The sequence below is a fragment of the Fulvia fulva genome, chromosome 10 (assembly GCF_020509005.1).
Source record: "Fulvia fulva chromosome 10, complete sequence".
NCBI lineage: Eukaryota > Fungi > Ascomycota > Dothideomycetes > Mycosphaerellales > Mycosphaerellaceae > Fulvia > Fulvia fulva.
The window spans coordinates 1,946,697-1,962,521 of record NC_063021.1 but is presented as its reverse complement, the minus strand read 5'-3'; the positions used below and the strand labels follow the sequence as shown (position 1 = coordinate 1,962,521).

The 15,825-nt window shown below is 53.8% G+C and overlaps 6 protein-coding genes across 6 annotated transcripts; 3 read left to right on the top strand and 3 right to left on the bottom strand.

Annotated features, from left to right (window-relative positions):
• Nucleotides 1–69: 69 nt before the first annotated feature.
• On the top strand, nt 70–1,260 carry CLAFUR5_12117 (uncharacterized protein; the record flags this gene model as incomplete). Its single annotated transcript, XM_047911265.1, has 2 exons — nt 70–115; nt 164–1,260. 2 exons carry the CDS (start codon nt 70–72, stop codon nt 1,258–1,260), a joined length of 1,143 nt encoding a protein of 380 aa, XP_047767113.1.
• A 406-nt stretch (nt 1,261–1,666) lies between these two features.
• CLAFUR5_12116 (uncharacterized protein) lies at nt 1,667–2,345 on the bottom strand (the record flags this gene model as incomplete). Its single annotated transcript, XM_047911264.1, has 2 exons — nt 1,667–2,191; nt 2,241–2,345. The coding sequence occupies 2 exons, from the start codon at nt 2,343–2,345 to the stop codon at nt 1,667–1,669; spliced, it is 630 nt and encodes a 209-aa protein (XP_047767114.1).
• An 842-nt stretch (nt 2,346–3,187) lies between these two features.
• Nucleotides 3,188–5,830, bottom strand: CLAFUR5_12115 (uncharacterized protein; the record flags this gene model as incomplete). Its single annotated transcript, XM_047911263.1, has 1 exon — nt 3,188–5,830. The coding sequence occupies one exon, from the start codon at nt 5,828–5,830 to the stop codon at nt 3,188–3,190; it is 2,643 nt and encodes an 880-aa protein (XP_047767115.1).
• Nucleotides 5,831–6,405: 575 nt separating this feature from the next.
• CLAFUR5_12114 (uncharacterized protein) lies at nt 6,406–8,571 on the bottom strand (the record flags this gene model as incomplete). Its single annotated transcript, XM_047911262.1, has 1 exon — nt 6,406–8,571. The coding sequence occupies one exon, from the start codon at nt 8,569–8,571 to the stop codon at nt 6,406–6,408; it is 2,166 nt and encodes a 721-aa protein (XP_047767052.1).
• A 2,505-nt stretch (nt 8,572–11,076) lies between these two features.
• Nucleotides 11,077–12,136, top strand: CLAFUR5_12113 (Dehydrogenase azaJ; the record flags this gene model as incomplete). Its single annotated transcript, XM_047911261.1, has 2 exons — nt 11,077–11,868; nt 11,924–12,136. 2 exons carry the CDS (start codon nt 11,077–11,079, stop codon nt 12,134–12,136), a joined length of 1,005 nt encoding a protein of 334 aa, XP_047767111.1.
• A 1,250-nt stretch (nt 12,137–13,386) lies between these two features.
• On the top strand, nt 13,387–15,632 carry CLAFUR5_12112 (Serine/threonine-protein kinase srk1; the record flags this gene model as incomplete). The annotated part of the gene is made up of 4 exons (XM_047911260.1): nt 13,387–13,941; nt 14,037–14,084; nt 14,177–14,421; nt 14,471–15,632. The coding sequence occupies 4 exons, from the start codon at nt 13,387–13,389 to the stop codon at nt 15,630–15,632; spliced, it is 2,010 nt and encodes a 669-aa protein (XP_047767051.1).
• Between the last annotated feature and the right edge of the window lie 193 nt (nt 15,633–15,825).

Sequence of the window (15,825 nt, the reverse complement as noted above, 5' to 3'; positions counted from 1 at the left end):
GGGACTCCCGATGGCCGCAGATTCAAGGAAGGCAACGAATGTCGATGGAGTGACTCTCCAACAACAACGATGCCGCCACGAATACCCATCGTCCAATGCCTGCGGGCGCAGAATGGTCAGTAATATCAGAGCAATGACTCCTACAGAGATTGACGTCCCTCAGCACCCCAATGCACTCACGCCTTACGTGCCTTCTCATCGACCCCTTCATCGCAAGCATCGACTGTTGCGCAGAAGCGGAAACATCGAGATCCATATGCCATCGCGCAGGCGAAAGCACGAAAAGCGGCAAATTTGAGTAGGCAGGAGGTGTTGAAGAAGGAGAGGGCAGGCGCATTAGGAGACCCGATTCGTGGTATCGAAACGCCATTTGTACGATCTTTCGACACAGCAATACCGTCTGAACCCTCTCCGTCGACACCGTCAGCACGAACGAGGACTTCCAAGTCACCCGCGTCAGGAGCTCCTGGTGCAAAGGCCGAGAAAAACAACCATCTCAACTTCTATCTTGACAAGGAGGAGCTCGAGCACGGAGTGAAGAGGAGCAAATGGCTAACCCAGCCTTTACCCGAGGTTGCGAAGGCCAGTTTTGAGGACGAGTACGGGGTTGGTAGGTCGGTCTCGGACGAGCAGGGGACACAGAAAGGCGAGGACCCTCTGTTGGACCCTGACACCAACGATGCGATCAAAGCGCTGGTAGGCGACACCATTGATTCGGGAAAGTCATCTCGCCCAGACTGGACCAGCTCATCAGCAATGCTGAGTGATTTCACCTCAGAGAGCACACCAGAATCGAGAGAGAAGAAAATGCAGGAAGAGCACGAGATTGCGCAGGAGGCATTGAAGCGGATATCCAGCCTGTCGCTGGGCAGCAGCAAGGACCGCTTACGGGTGAACACGCAGAGATGCATTGAGACGTTTGGGCGACACAATACAGACCAGAAACTGCCAGCAAGACGTACATCGAAAGCATCGAGGAACCAGGCGGAAAAGTTCCCACGCATTGGTCAGGATACTGGTAGCAGCGAGGTTCAGATCGCCATATTGACGGCGAAGATCCGTGCTTTGGCTGATGGCTTGGAGTTGAGAGGCACGCCGTCGGACAAGATGAACAAGCGGAATTTGAGGCTGCTGGTGCACAGAAGAGCAAAGCTGATGAACTACCTGAGGAGGAAAGAGCGAGGTGGGCCGAGATGGCAGAACCTTATTGATACATTGGGTCTGACGGACGGCACATGGAAGGGCGAGATCAGCCTGTAGATGTGTACAACGCATGCCGGGTTCGCTCACACCCATTGACCTTGTCGGGACATCAATGTAACCACTGTACAAACACTATCCGATTCGCTTAGCGCCTGGCGTATGATTCATCGCATCGCTACCTCATCAATTCAGCCAAGCACTTTGGTATAAATCCTATCTCTCTAGTGGAGCTTCCGGCATTGGTCTAGGCACATCAAAACGGCCCTGACACGATGTTGCTTGTAGAGGCACGGGTGGAGAAGTTGATGCTCTGCGGCTGGACGAGGGAAAGCTCTGTAGAGATGTGGAAATTGCGTATGTGAGAGATGTTGGTTGCACGTGAAGTGGCGGTACCGTTATACTCACCGACCAGCAATTCGCCAACTCTAGGTCCATAAAGCAGCCAGCGGGTCTTTCGAGCCCATCACATCTCCAGGTCGTCCATCCACTCCAGATCCGCAGATCCTGCCACCACCCTCATCGTGTCGAGGACCCTCAGGCACGTCTCCCACGGCAGCTCTCGCATCTGGTGCGCCATGGTAGTAGCTGCAGCGATCACATCATACACATTACCATGGACGCCGCCGTAAGGGCTCATGGGCCAGACTTTAACCTCGTGGACTCTCCGGCACCATGCCAGTAAATTTGGCCAATGAGCTCCTGCACGAGTTGTGACCGATATGAACACATCATCGCCCGACCGTTCGAACTCTCCAACACGCTGAGCGAACGCGGAGAACAGCCGTGCGTCGCAGTTGAGGATGTCCATGGAGAACTTGTTGGACAAGTAATACATCTTGACGGTCTCGGCTCGGATCTGGCGGCTTGCGTGGAGGAGTGGTGGCTCTCGCGTCTGCGCGGTGAGGACGATGTCGCGTTCCTCGACCAGGGCGTAGTCGTAGATGCGGCTCCTCAGCTCTGCTGGCAGGCGCAGAAGTGGCGAACGCGCCTAAATGAGTATTAGCGAGCTGCATCACCGGGTTCACCATGCAACTTACGCGATTGAGTGCAGCGATGCGGTCACACTCTCCGCGACTTTTCTTCTTGGTGTCTTTGCGCGCTGTCTTTTTCATGACACCAGCGGGCACTTTGTGAGGTGGCATCGTTCGTCCGTCGGCGGTGATATTGTTCGAGTCGGGCAGTAGTGTGCCACGGCGGTCGAATGGATGTTGGTAATGTGAGGTAGATGTGGTGATACAAACGAGGTGGCTGTGCGAAAGAGGTGAGGCTGGTGTGAGGGAGAATTAGTGGTGATGTGAAGAAGAGGCGGTAGCGACATGTGAAGCACACGAGGGTCCGTTTGACCTGTGAAATGCCATCGTATGCGCACTAGAGCCCAACGTGATCCGAACAATGAAGTGCTATATACAACCTCCACCTCACCACCCCCACGAAAAGAACCACGAATCAGAATGGAAGAGTCCTAGTGGCATCTCTTGCATTGTCAGGCGGCGTGGGTGAGTTGGCGAATTTCCAAAAAGCCACTTACCATAAATCGCGGCCTTTCAATCAAGTTCTTAACGGACGGGCATTTGGCGGGTAGAGCAAGTTTCGAGCCTTCAACGGCCGGAGCAAAGGATAAGCCAGCTGGTTAAGTCAATCAGGTCATTAGTTACACGAAGCCCTTCAATGTGGTTTCGGTAGTTAGTGAGCTGAATGAACTTAGCCGCGTTATCTTTTGCTTCGTGGGAGGGTGTGTGATTTGAGTGGTGGGCATGTGATGCCAAGACATCAATCTTTGCTCGACTTTGGTGAGACGATGGTGCAGAGCCATGTCCGCAAGAATGTAACATGACGAACATGATACAGGACTCATAATTTTGATTTTGCTTGTAGTGGTTCATTCATGGTATCATACATAAGAGCTTTGTCAGACTGGCCTGCTGCCACTGAGCCTTCGGGCTTGCGCCTTACACAATGTACTGTCGTCCGTCGATTATCAAACCTATCCTGCATTTCGATGCTGCTGCCGCCACGTCACAGTCTCATCAGGACTGCGCAAATTAGGCGTCGACAACACTTCATCGTCACCTCGTGCCCTTCGCCCAGTCCTGCTGATGCTTCTCTTCCTGCAATGGCAATCAGCCTCCTTCAATAGGCTACTAGGTCCGTCCTTAAAGGCCACACCAACAGCAAAGGCCAAAGTGATACTAAACTTGAGCCACAACCACGGACTATGCTTGAAGCGCTTCGGATGGTTAGGGCAGTGCTTAGCGGCCTTACCACAAGCAGTACCCTTAGCACCTGCCGATGTTGCCCGCTTCTTGCCTTTACCAGCTACCAAGGGCGCGCTTCGTGCTCGGGGAGGTAGTGGTGAGCTTTGAGGAGTCTGATATGCTGTGCCGTATGCGATCTGTTCCTGTTCCTGGGATTCGTCCTCTAGCAAAGGTGTTGTTTCCTTGTTACTGTCGCAGCATGTTGAACGAGCAAGAAATCTCCGTTTTGCCATGGGCCCTAGCAGAATACCAACAAGCCACCATTGCACGATAAGCAATGGCCGAGGGATCTGCATGTGTGACTGTGCCCTCTGGACGAGGTGCCTAGCAAGCTCGGCCGGCGAGCGTAGTGAGCGGAACATGTCGCTGAAGATCGTCCGCAAACTGTCCAGCGTTGACAACGAGCCTTGGGATGATGGAGCCAGAGACCTGCTGCTAGACCTACTATGTATTGTAGGGTAAAGCTTGATGGGCGGGGGCTGTTTGATCGTGCCCACCGCCGTGGACAGAGCGACTGCGGTGGAGGAGCCCGACACGAATCGTGATTCGGGCGGTTCTGATGGCGGCAAGTTCACATCCACATAGCCTTCCGATTGTTCAAGTAAGGCTAGTGCAGTATCGGGTTCCGCCGGAACAGCTTCTTCAAGAAGCAATGGTAGCCCATCCTGGATCGGGCTTTGTTCTCGCGCGTCCTCGGACGAAGGCTCACTGCTCGAATCTTCCTCAGATGTTCGTGCGGCAGTCAGTTCTTCCATCAGGTTGCGACCAATAGTCGTGCCAACCGCAGAGCCTATGGATGAAAAGTCCCGTGGTGTGGCTCTTAGTGTGCCAGAGACCGGCCGTGCAAGGGTGACAGAATGTGAGTAGCCGTGCGACCGACGACTACCATGGCTCGGGTCCGATCGTGGTGACGAAGATGACCCGGACATTGACAAAGCTCTTGCTTCAGTGGATGACCTACGTCTCAAAGGCTGTGGGCTGCCATTGTTTCGCATACTGAAAGGTGGCGGGAAAGGGAATGCGCTGTGCAGCTCCTCTTCGTCACGTTCCAGGCGTGGCGCTGCTGATGCTGGTGTGTCCTCGCAGTTTGACGTAGAAGGTAGGATGAGCGGCTTTGGCCCCATACTACCAGCACCAAACCGTCGCATTCTCCTTCGAGGTCTTGATTCCAGATTCGAAGGTGGTGGTGCAAAGTTAGCCCCAAAAGAAGCATGTGAGAAGCCCGACTCCTCATCTGATGACGGTACTTCTGGCGAGAAGTTCAGGTTGACTGGCGACATGGGAACACCAGGACTGTACCGAATATGTGGAGGCGAGGGCGATGTTGGCTGTGTATACGCTGGACGCTCCGGAGACTGGGCGAGGGAGCCTGCTGTAGGAAAGCGTGGAAGCATCGACTTCGGTCTGCTCTGCCGTCTTCGGAAGGGTGTCTCGGCGTGTAGGTCGATCTTCGTAGGCGAAGTAGCAAGCAGCTCGGACATTATCTCGAGGCGCTTCTCCAGATTCACGTTGGCGACCTCAGCTGCTTTCATGGTCTGATCTGCCGAGTCCAACTGCATCTCCAATTCCTGTATCTTGAACCGAGCCTCCTCTGTCGCATCCTCCAATGTCCGCACGCGTGCTCTCAAACCAGCCTCGGTCTCGAAATGCTTGTCCAGCTCTCCCTGTACCCGGTGCTCGAACTTCTCCTCCCAAGCCGCCAGCTCGTCTTGCAAGTGTTTGGTCTCGGCATTGAGAGTCCGCACTCTCGACGACTCTGCCCTCGTGATAGTAGGAGAGTTGATTGCCGACAGTTGTGCTTGCGCCTCGGAAAGCTGCTCCTCTAGATGGTCCACGTACTTTCGCGTTTCCGAACTCCCAGACCGTCGCGGCTTGCCCATGCTTGCACGAAGCCGCTTCGAGCGCGGGCGAATAGTGATCGAGCTCGGAGCAGGCGGAGAACTCGTACCGTTCCTGGGGTCCTCGACGTGGCCGTTTCCTTCAGACAGTCTGTACTTTGTCGAAGTCACGCGAGATCGCGCGTGGTTGGCTTGTCGAGTCGTCGAAGAATTGCCAATGTCCTGCAATATCCCACTCGATTTCCGAGCAGCACCTATACTGCTTCGATCTTTGGTGGGGCCCTTCCCAGTAGGCGAGATGTTCTCTGCGTCCGAGAGTTGAAATGCACTGTTAGAGGAGTACGTCGCGGAGCTCGAGGTTATAGACTTTGGCGTAACTTTTCTGGGTGCCAGCGTCGGTGCACGGAAGCCAGCATTACGCAGTTGTAATCGTCGCGATTGTTTCGATCCAGATCCCAGGCCTCGTGGTGAGTCCGATTGCGGTAATGCCGGTGAATGTAGATTCTCGCTATCGTGCTGCAGGGGTGAAGCCATTATGGCACAAACTGCTGGTTATGCTTGTTTGCCCATGAGTATTGTTGTTATGGCTGTTCCGGAAGAGAGAATCAACAGAGGAGTGTTCAATCGCCCTGATCCTGGTATGATGAGCGTGGTTGTGACTGCCTCGTGCCCGCGAGATCGAAGACTGGACGGGAAAGTGCTGTGGGTATTGTTCTTCAGATTAAAGTTGTGTTGACCGTTGACGAACAAACGCGAAGCGAGCACCTGCCGAGGCTGTTGCCATTGCAAGGTTGCAAGGATGCGCGGCTAATTCCCGAACGCCCGGATCGCGCTATCTCGTGAGCACGATCCACATCGATGCATTACAATTCGTCCGCTCTGGTATTACTACTACCTCTACTCTATTGATAATCTGCACACCTCCAGGACGTGCCCACCCATATATACAATCATCAGTCTGATCAAGGCTACCGAACATGCCATCCAAGGCCATCATGCTCTATCCAGACTGCGCCCGCAAATGCCCCATCCACGCTCAGAACGCCTCAAACACCCCACCCTATGTACGTCGAACATAGTCGACCGAGCTATCACTTTATCGTAGTCCATCACTCATGGTCCTCGGGACCTTTCTCATGCTTAATAGGATGGTGAAGAGTTCCTCGCAGGCACAGTCGACCAGTGCCGGCTTCTTCCTGCTTGCGACCGCCTTCGCCGTTCTCCCACTGGCCGAGCCACCTTCTCCAGAGAGCTCCAGAAAAGCCACTGTTGTAGTAGAAGCTGCCACCGAGCATGTTATGCTCGCCCCAGCCGAACGGGGAATCCCAGGTGTTGACCGGATAGTTCAGGATCTGGTTCATGTAGCTGACATCCCAATCTCGATCGAAGTATACAGGATGCGGGACGTAGACGGCCTTCAGACCGTGGTGCATTGCTACGGTGGGCGGCCACATCTCCGGGAACATGGTGTGCTTCATCTTCCAGGTCTCCTTGTGCATCGTGTCCAGCAAGCGCTTGGACAGCCGTGCTACAGTAATGATGGCTGTCCGTCGTGGTGGAGGCTTGAGTGTCTTGTTGTATCCAGAGATATCCCAGCTGAAGACCCAATTGGTAAGCGCTGGGTCGAAGATGGGATTGAACACCATCAGATCGGCATCTTCACCCACACCCCATTCGTATTTGTCGGCCTCGTACGAAGTCGGAGGTGTCGTTCCTGGCGGCGATTCCAGCATACCGCGGTTGGGAAAGTCCTTGTAAGGGCCCCATAGCGGGACCTGACCACTCGTCTCAACATCGTTCTTGGCGATGTCAACCTCGGCCGTCTCTTGCTCTACAAAGTTCGTGAAGTTCTGCCAGTTCCCGTGATACTTTGGGATATAGAATCGTCGACTCCTCTCCCAGATGCCCTTCCGTGGCTGCTGCTTCGCCCACTCCGCGATCTTCGTATTGAACTCGTAATAGTGGCCAGAATACCGGATGTCCATCTCCCAATTCCAGAAGTGTTCATACTCGGGATGCTGCTGCGAGAACCACTGGAGTGGGAAGTGTGCACTACGGTACACTCCATGAATCTTGCTGCCTGCCATGTTCGCAAAGTTGTCTGGAAATGGTGCAGGATAGTACACCTCCATCTGCTTCTCCGACCAAAGAGTGGTCATGTTCCAGAACTCCTTCGGGATATTCGACTCCAGTGTCTCACGGTAGACATCCTTATCTGCCCAGATGGGAATGCTGTTGTTCTTCACATGCAGCAGGAAATGCACATCATACTCGCCGCCGGACTTTAGACCGAGTTCGTTAATCATGGCGCGCAACGCATACATCTGGTTCGGTGAGTATTCGTAGCCCACCCATGTGCGCAAGACGTAAGCCTGACGCTGGACAGGCTTCTTCCCACTGCTCGAGTCCGCCGTGAAGCGAGCTTTATTCTTCTCGAAGCACCTTCTTTGCGCATCACCCCAATCTATCGTTGACTGATTCATGAACTTGACATTTTCGAACACCTTCTGGCTACCCTTCTTTTCTGACTTCTGTCCAGGCCCCAGACCTCCTTGGCTTTCGTTGAACCCAAAGCCGTATCCTGCGTACCTCCCGAATCTTTCGAAGCACATCTTGTCCTCTAGGCCAAGAACATCATAAGAGCCAAAGGAAGGATCCGGCATGTGCTGTGGTAGTCCAGGATAGGCGTACACATCAGGTACTTCGATGGTATCCTCTGCATCCCAATAGCATGTGTGGACCTCCTCGTGGTCTTTCAGGTACTCTTGCGAGCTGAAATCCGGGTAAGGATTATACACAACAGGGTCTAATGGAGGTTCCTTGGGATATTTGACCGGCTGTTCTTGTGTCTGCATGGTCAAAGGCTCTGTCAAGTTGTATCCGTTATCTGCCCTGTATTGCGAAGGTGATACCAGCGTCCTGATGCCATTGTAGTATCCGTTCAATCTGTTGTAGTGCATCCAGTAATACGGCACGTCTTTGACTTCCTCTTTTCTGTGTTTCCTGACCTGACGGACTCCGCCTCCTGCTAAGACTGCCAAGAGCACTATACTCGCTATCGCCAACGTGATCGACTTTGTGAATGACATCCTCCCAATACCGCACCTTCGTCTTCGTTCTTGCCATGCGACTCCATTCTGCGGCCATCGTTCTGATACCAGTTGTATTGCGCCATTGAGACTGTCTGTCGAAAAGGAAGGGACTTGTTGGTAGGAGAAGTTGTGTCGGAACAGCCGCAACGGGTTGAGGTCGCGCAAGCCAGGGATAGCTCTCATCGCTCTTGGTGCGCTCGTGCCAGCGAAGTCGTCGGCATCAGTAGAGCGGCTGCTCTCTGACCCCGATCCCCAACTCTTGCTCTCCTCCAGCTTGACCACTTGTTTGTAGTTGTTTCAATACAACTCGTCAATGCAATGCGATGAGATTGGCGACCATCTAGTATCACTACTCGCTGATGCGCGAAAGAGCAGTGCGAAGGAGTGTGCACAAGACGAGACGGTCGTTGAGCGATGGATATGGATGCGGGATCTGCTACAACGGCTCCGCGCTCTTTGCCCGCGGTTGATGGGGAATCGCCTAGGGTGTGGGACCCTCTAGACAGGCCTCGCGGGATCCAAAGCAGCTCGAGATGTGGTAATTATGAGGCTGCGATGCTCCCCTGGACGGAACTGCTGCAGAGAAGGAGGTGGACGACGACTGGCGAAGAAGATAACCCCCTTCAACAGAAAGTGCCACATCTGCTGAGCCTCCAACAACGTGCTCCGCCAGACACTGGCCAAAGTACAATCAAGGCTGCGCCGGCGAAACTCTGAGGGAGTGTCTCACCTTCCCTGGGAGATCTGCCGTTTCTAGCGCGTCTTAAGATCAAGCATGTGTGCGCGTAGGAAGAGCCGACACGAGCAACACGCAACTTCACCTCTTGCTGAGAGGTGCTCTGACGCTCTTGCCGACCTCTCACCTGCTGATCCCATCAACGCGAGCTGTTGATGCACTGCTCTAGGCGCGAGCGAGAGCAATTCGATGTTCCCCCACCCGCGCAGCATCTCAATGCGCAATCCCAGTTCTCCGCGTGGGAAACACCATCGCTGATTCGCCAGCATTACATCCAAGATTTAGCCTGAGCACTGTTCATGCCGGGGTGCTCATTCAGATCTGCTTTGGAAATTCTGTACTGTACTCGTCATCCACTGGTACCATCCGCCTCACAATGTTAATTACTGTTGCTGATGAAGGTCTCACGAGGCAGCTGGAACAGATCGTTCTCATTGATTAGTCGATGTTGCTCAATGGCAGTAGTCCTCGAGGCCACGCGGCTGCGGCCGACACTCAGTCCCCTCAGCCTCTCCTGACGGCACGACTTGGCATTCGCCATCATCCTCCTCAATCATTATTGGACGCCACTGCAAGCGACGCTGCAGGTGCAAAAGGTTCGCGACGGTCTCGCAGAAAGCCACAACGACAAGATGGGAGGATGACTAACGTCGAAACACTCATCACTTCGGACGCCAAAAATGTGCTGTTGGCGGTTGTGAACCTCCAAAGGTAAGCGTAGCGGAGTGGAGCTCTCTACCAACCCTTCTAGACTGCAAAGTAGCGTGCGATCCACGCTACCGCTACCCGACGTACAGTGCTTATTATACGACGACACAGGCGTTAGCGACGAGTATATGTTTGCGAGTTCGCCAACAGGCACAGTGCGGTAGGTCACGTGACTCTGAAACTTGAAAGTTGACCAATCAGAGCGGGCGCCAAGGCTAGTTGAGGGCTGGTATAGAGCTTCACTCCCTCGCTGACGCCTCACCTACGTACTCGCAAGCTCGTACTCCGGTGTGGCTAGCGCTCGGTCGCTACGCTTAATCAGAGCGGGCGCCAAGGCTAGTTGAGGGCTGGTGATAGAGCTCCACTCCCTCCTCGCTGACGCCACTACCTACGCTCGAGTGTTCGCAAGCTCACACGTCGCTACGGTGGATGGCTAGCGCTCGTCGGTCGTTACGCTTAATGATATTCTGTCCAGACTTCACCCGAAGTGACTGCACGTGGACTCCGAAACAACAGCCTCCCTACCAAGGTTGTCACGCAAAGGGAGTTGTCGCGTCATAGGACAATGCACGACTGCCCGGGCATCATCATCAAAAGACTAATCACCGTGACATGGAATGCCTCTTCTGGTCGGAACACTGTTCAATATCGAACAATCAATACGTCTACCTAGGCTCAATAGTTTCTCTCAAGGCCGCGATTGCTTTTCGCAGACACGGGGAGTCTTCTTACCATGGAGAATATTGTTTCGACACTTCACGTCCACACTAAGTCGTGCAGATCATGTGAACGTAACATCAAACCTCGATCCAATGTCGCTCATCTCACCGATCTCTACCGTACCTCCGTGATCATGGCAAGTGGAGGGTGGACTTGCGCTTCATGTGCGAATGCTGACCTTCCTGAACTGGTAAGAAGCTAGCCTCGTCTCGTTTGCAGAACAATGAAGGATGAGCTAACCTCCTTTCGTATTCTGTACACGGCAACAGGATCTTCTGTGTCGAGCAATATTGTCACGTTAGGAAGACTCTCGCGATGGAAACCGATTGAACTCGGTGATTGCGATTCTTCTTACCGTGCGACCAGTCCGTGTATGGACATAGGAGCGGACATGACTGATTTCTGCCATCCATATATCGCGCAATGCCGAAGCATCTAGTAATGTTCAGAAGCAGACCTCTTCGTGAGATAGAACCATCCGAGAGCAACAGAGTACAAGATTCCTTACCTTTATCACCTTCAACATGACAACCAACCGGGCAGCATGGCTAATGTCCAAGCAAGCAAAGCCTTTCACAATCGGTGAAGCACCAATGCTGAAGCCCAAGAAAGGCGAAGTCATCATTCGCAACTATGCTATCGCCATGAATCCGGTCGATGCCGGCATCCAAAACATGGGCATCCTCTGGGAAGAGTACCCTGCCATCATCGGCAGCGACCTAGCCGGTGAAGTATTCCAAGTCGGACCGGGAGTCACTGGCTTGCAGAAAGGCGATCGTGTCATTGCCTGTGTAGGAGAGGGGGCTTTCCAACTGTACACAGCTGCAGACATTCGCCTGGTCGCAAAGCTGCCAGACAAGATCTCGTATGCGCAAGGTGCAGTCTTACCACTGGCGCTCACTACAGCGGCGAACATCTTCCACCCAAACAACCTCGGGCTTTCTCCACCACAATTGAATCCCAAGCCAAACAATCATACGATGCTGGTCTGGGGCGGAGCGTCAGCGGTTGGAAGCTGTGCCATACAGATGATCAAAGCTGCGGGCTACGATGTGATCACCATCGCCAGTCCCCGGAACTTCGGTTACTGTAAGGAGTTGGGAGCGTCTGCAGTCTTCGATTACAAGGACGAAACCATCGTGGAAAGGATCGTTGAGGCATTCGAGGGCAAGCACTTCGCCGGTGCCTTCCGTGCAATCTTCGTCTCTCCTGGTGTCATCCGCGACTGCCTGCAAATCGCGGATAAGCTCGGTCGAGACGAGAAGACGAGAGTTGTCTCTACTGTGCTTCCTTCGAATATGCCGTACACGGACGCGGTCCCTGAGAGTGGCCTACTGCGATGGACCGCTTGAAGTGGTTCCCGACACCAAGGTGGCAAAGCTCCTTGGTGGTGTGGCTCCAACACCGAACGACATCGGACCCGCAACATGGGGTCGATGGATGACTCCTGCTCTCGAGAAGGGCCAGTTGAGGTGTAAGCCTGAGCCCGAGGTTGTGGGCACAGGTCTTGAGGCGATCCAGGAGGCCGTCAATGAAATTGGCGCAGGCGTGTCTGCGAAGAAGATTGTAGTAGAGCTTCCATAGGTATAGTTACCGAGAGTTGCTGTTGTTGTTGTCTCTGAATCAACGACACACAACAGGCTTGGTTGCTACGAATCGATACTGCTGTGCTGACAGTATTGGTCACTGTAGTCCATAATTAGATGGTGATGACTCGCCCTCGGCAACATGCGTGCCGCTTTCCACGCACGCCTCGGGACTCGGGAGGCTTTCCTGCGAGACGTTAGACATGCACCCAGACGTCATGATGCAGCGTCACAAGAAAGTTCAATGTTCTCATCATTGGTGCTCTTTGTCGAACAACTTCTCGTCACCGTCTCGCTTTGCGATGGGCGATACGTGCCACCACCCAGCATTGAATGTCGAAGGAGCTCACGCTGATGATGGACGTCATCCTCAAGTGGGGCGCATTGGAACAGGCGGGACCGATGTCGCCTAGTCCTTGATTTTGCAAGACAGGACGCGTTTCAACCGTCAAGTTGAAGGTCAGGATTGTCGATCGTCTTGGGTGCGCGCTGCTTTCGTGTTGTGATTTGCTTTTCGCGCGACTCCGTGGAGCCTCGCATGCCTTGTCGTGGTGGTGCATCAGAGTCACGCATCATTACATGCACTGTGCTGAATGGCTCGGCACATGTGGCCTGGCGGAGGCCGTAGAGTCAGCAGGAAGGCGTACGTTCGTTCCGTCTTGTACCGTGAAATATGTTTCGTGGCGCTGAGAAGATACTGTACGACAACTTCCTGCCACACATACTGTCGATGTTTGTATCACTTCCCAACTCAGCGCGGAGCACACAAGGCCCAACTTCCAAGGCAGACCCGAAGTCATCCCTGTCGCGTGGCAGGATTGTGAAGACGGCACTCCACTGATCATCGCGCTCGTACCTCCTAGCTCACCTTTGGACGCAAAGCCATGATGGGCAGATTCGAGGTGTGTATGCATTCCACGATATGACATAATTCGCTCCATCTGAGCGTGTTCGACTCCTGCGAGAAAAGGCACTCTTTCTTCACTGCGCTTGGACCAGGCCGGGGACGTCATCGTGCTCCGTCACATCACTTCGCACGCATCATACCTTAGCCGAACAACAACATCGCCTTCCCAGTCACCAACACACCTGCATTCTTGGTTTCACATCACCCGACATACCTTGTTGTACTGTTGTTGATTGCATCTGCTACCATCAACACACCGACGTCGTCTCCTGCCCTTATCACGCCAACCACCACATCCCACTTGGCTTTCGCGCCGAATTGGGCACACACACACTCTGACCATGTCAACAATACAGAACCTCAAGAACTTCATCCGGCACGGCAAGCAAGCGAGAGATGCACGATCACCCCAAGATCAGGCCACCACCCACGTGTCGAATGTCTACGCACAGCAACAGCGCTTCAACAATGGCAACGCCGCGCAACAGCAACACCAGCAGTACGGCATGAGCGATCCGAATGTCTACGAGCACAAACCGTTACAAGCCGCAGCGCCTCATCAAGACTACTCCGTTGCAGCCGTCCCCGAAGGCAACCGACACGTCGCTGCCAAAGCCGGCCATGCCGCCGCCCAGGCCGTTGACGACAAACAGAAACGAGACAACCGAGACCAAAAGCAAAAAGACTACGATGCCTCAGTGCTGGAGCGTATCGTGGCCGAAGAGCGTGAGAGCAAAGGCAAGCTTCCCCGGTACCCAGGCCTAGAACGATGGCAACTCGTCGAGAAGATGGGCGACGGCGCCTTCAGCAACGTCTACCGAGCCAAGGATTCACAACACGTCTACGACCAGGTCGCCATAAAGGTCGTCCGCAAGTTCGAAATGAACTCCACACAGGTATGCCAACATGCTCGTGGTGTTCCCCCTTACTCGTCCGAAAATCTTTTCCCCGTCCTTCTTTGATGAAACTTGCCAACACGTGTGCCTGCTAGGGCGTTCTGCATCCGGACTACGAAAAGAAAGCGCCAAAAGGCGTGGAGGTGCGCAGTACTCTCCGTTCATCACACAGTTTCCTTGCTTTACTTCGCTTTGCACAGTCATGGTGGGCATAAACTGACGTCATCTAACACAGAGAGCCAACATCCTCAAAGAAGTCCAAATAATGCGACAGCTCGATCACCCGAATATCGTCAAGCTTATCGACTTCTCCGAATCGCGACAATACTACTACATCGTCCTCGAGCTATGTCCCGGAGGAGAACTTTTCCATCAGATCGTTCGCTTGACATACTTTAGCGAAGACCTGTCCAGGCACGTCATCACTCAGGTCGCCGAAGCATTAGAGTATCTGCACGAGGAAGCAGGTGTGGTACATCGGTGAGTGCAAGCAGCGTGGCAAGCCAGAAGTGGCACTAACATGGTGCAGTGACATCAAACCCGAGAACTTACTGTTCTACCCCATTCCATTCAATCCCACCAAGAACCCCAAGCCGAAGGGTCCCGAAGATGAAGATAAAGCTGATGAGGGCGAGTTCGTTAAAGGGCAAGGTGCAGGCGGGATTGGTACCATCAAGATTGCAGATTTTGGTCTCTCCAAGGTCATCTGGGACAGCCAGACGATGACTCCGTGTGGTACAGTCGGTTACACTGCACCTGAGATTGTCAAGGACGAACGTTACTCCAAGAGTGTCGACATGTGGGCACTTGGCTGTGTATTTTACACACTGCTTTGTGGTTTCCCTCCATTCTACGACGAGAGCATTCAAGTGCTTACCGAGAAGGTCGCGCGCGGACAGTACACGTTCTTGTCGCCATGGTGGGACGACATCTCGAAATCGGCACAGGACCTCGTTTCGCACCTTTTGACTGTCGACCCGGACAAGCGATACGATATCAAGCAATTCCTTGCTCACCCTTGGATCCGGCAATCTGATGAGCCTACCAACGCAGCCGCTGATGCACCGCCTCTTGCTACTCCTCTACACGTTCGACAAGGAAACATGTCGGCTGGATCGGGTGGCTCACCTATGAAACCTGACTTTGCTTACCTCGACGACACACCTGGCGCAGGACGACGGATGGACTTCAGATCTCCTGGTGCTGTCAACCTTCGCGAGGTTTTTGATGTTGGCTACTCAGTGCACAGACAGGAAGAAGAGACGAAACGCCGAAAGAACTTCAAGCAGGGCTACCGAGGAGGCAACCCTATGACCTCTTTGAACGCGCTTGACGAGGATATGGACGATGATGACGATGAGGGCGTGTCGGTGTCGTACGGCGCTTCTGCACAAAATCCACCTGCCAAAGTACCCAAGTCTGGCGCTGCTGATGTCGGTGGCGTGGAGAGGCAAATGCGTAATACCAGCCTTTCCGCCGCCGCACAAGCTCGCCAGGCAGCGGCACCACGATCCTCGCAGGCTCGTGGTTATGGCCAGCACTCTCCTGAAGTTGCTGCTGCAGCCAAGAAGCAAGTACGGAACAAGGCTGGAGCATTCGAGCTCAGTCTTGATAACGCCACATTGCTAGGTCGTCGTGGCAACAAGAAGCCAGGCGAGAGCGGTCTGCGACAACAGCTTCCGGTCCAGTAGTGGCCCCTTGGATGAGCATGATTGATGATGCGTTCACGATGTTTTGGGTTTGAGTTTCATGGGCAGGGAGTAATGAGGGCCGCTCCCGAGAGCTTTGTGAGAGTTTGGTTGTTCGGGTTAGACCTGCGATGCATCACCGGCGTTCGGAAGACCAATTGCGCCATTGACAGATACAGAAGGCGTATTGTTGAGT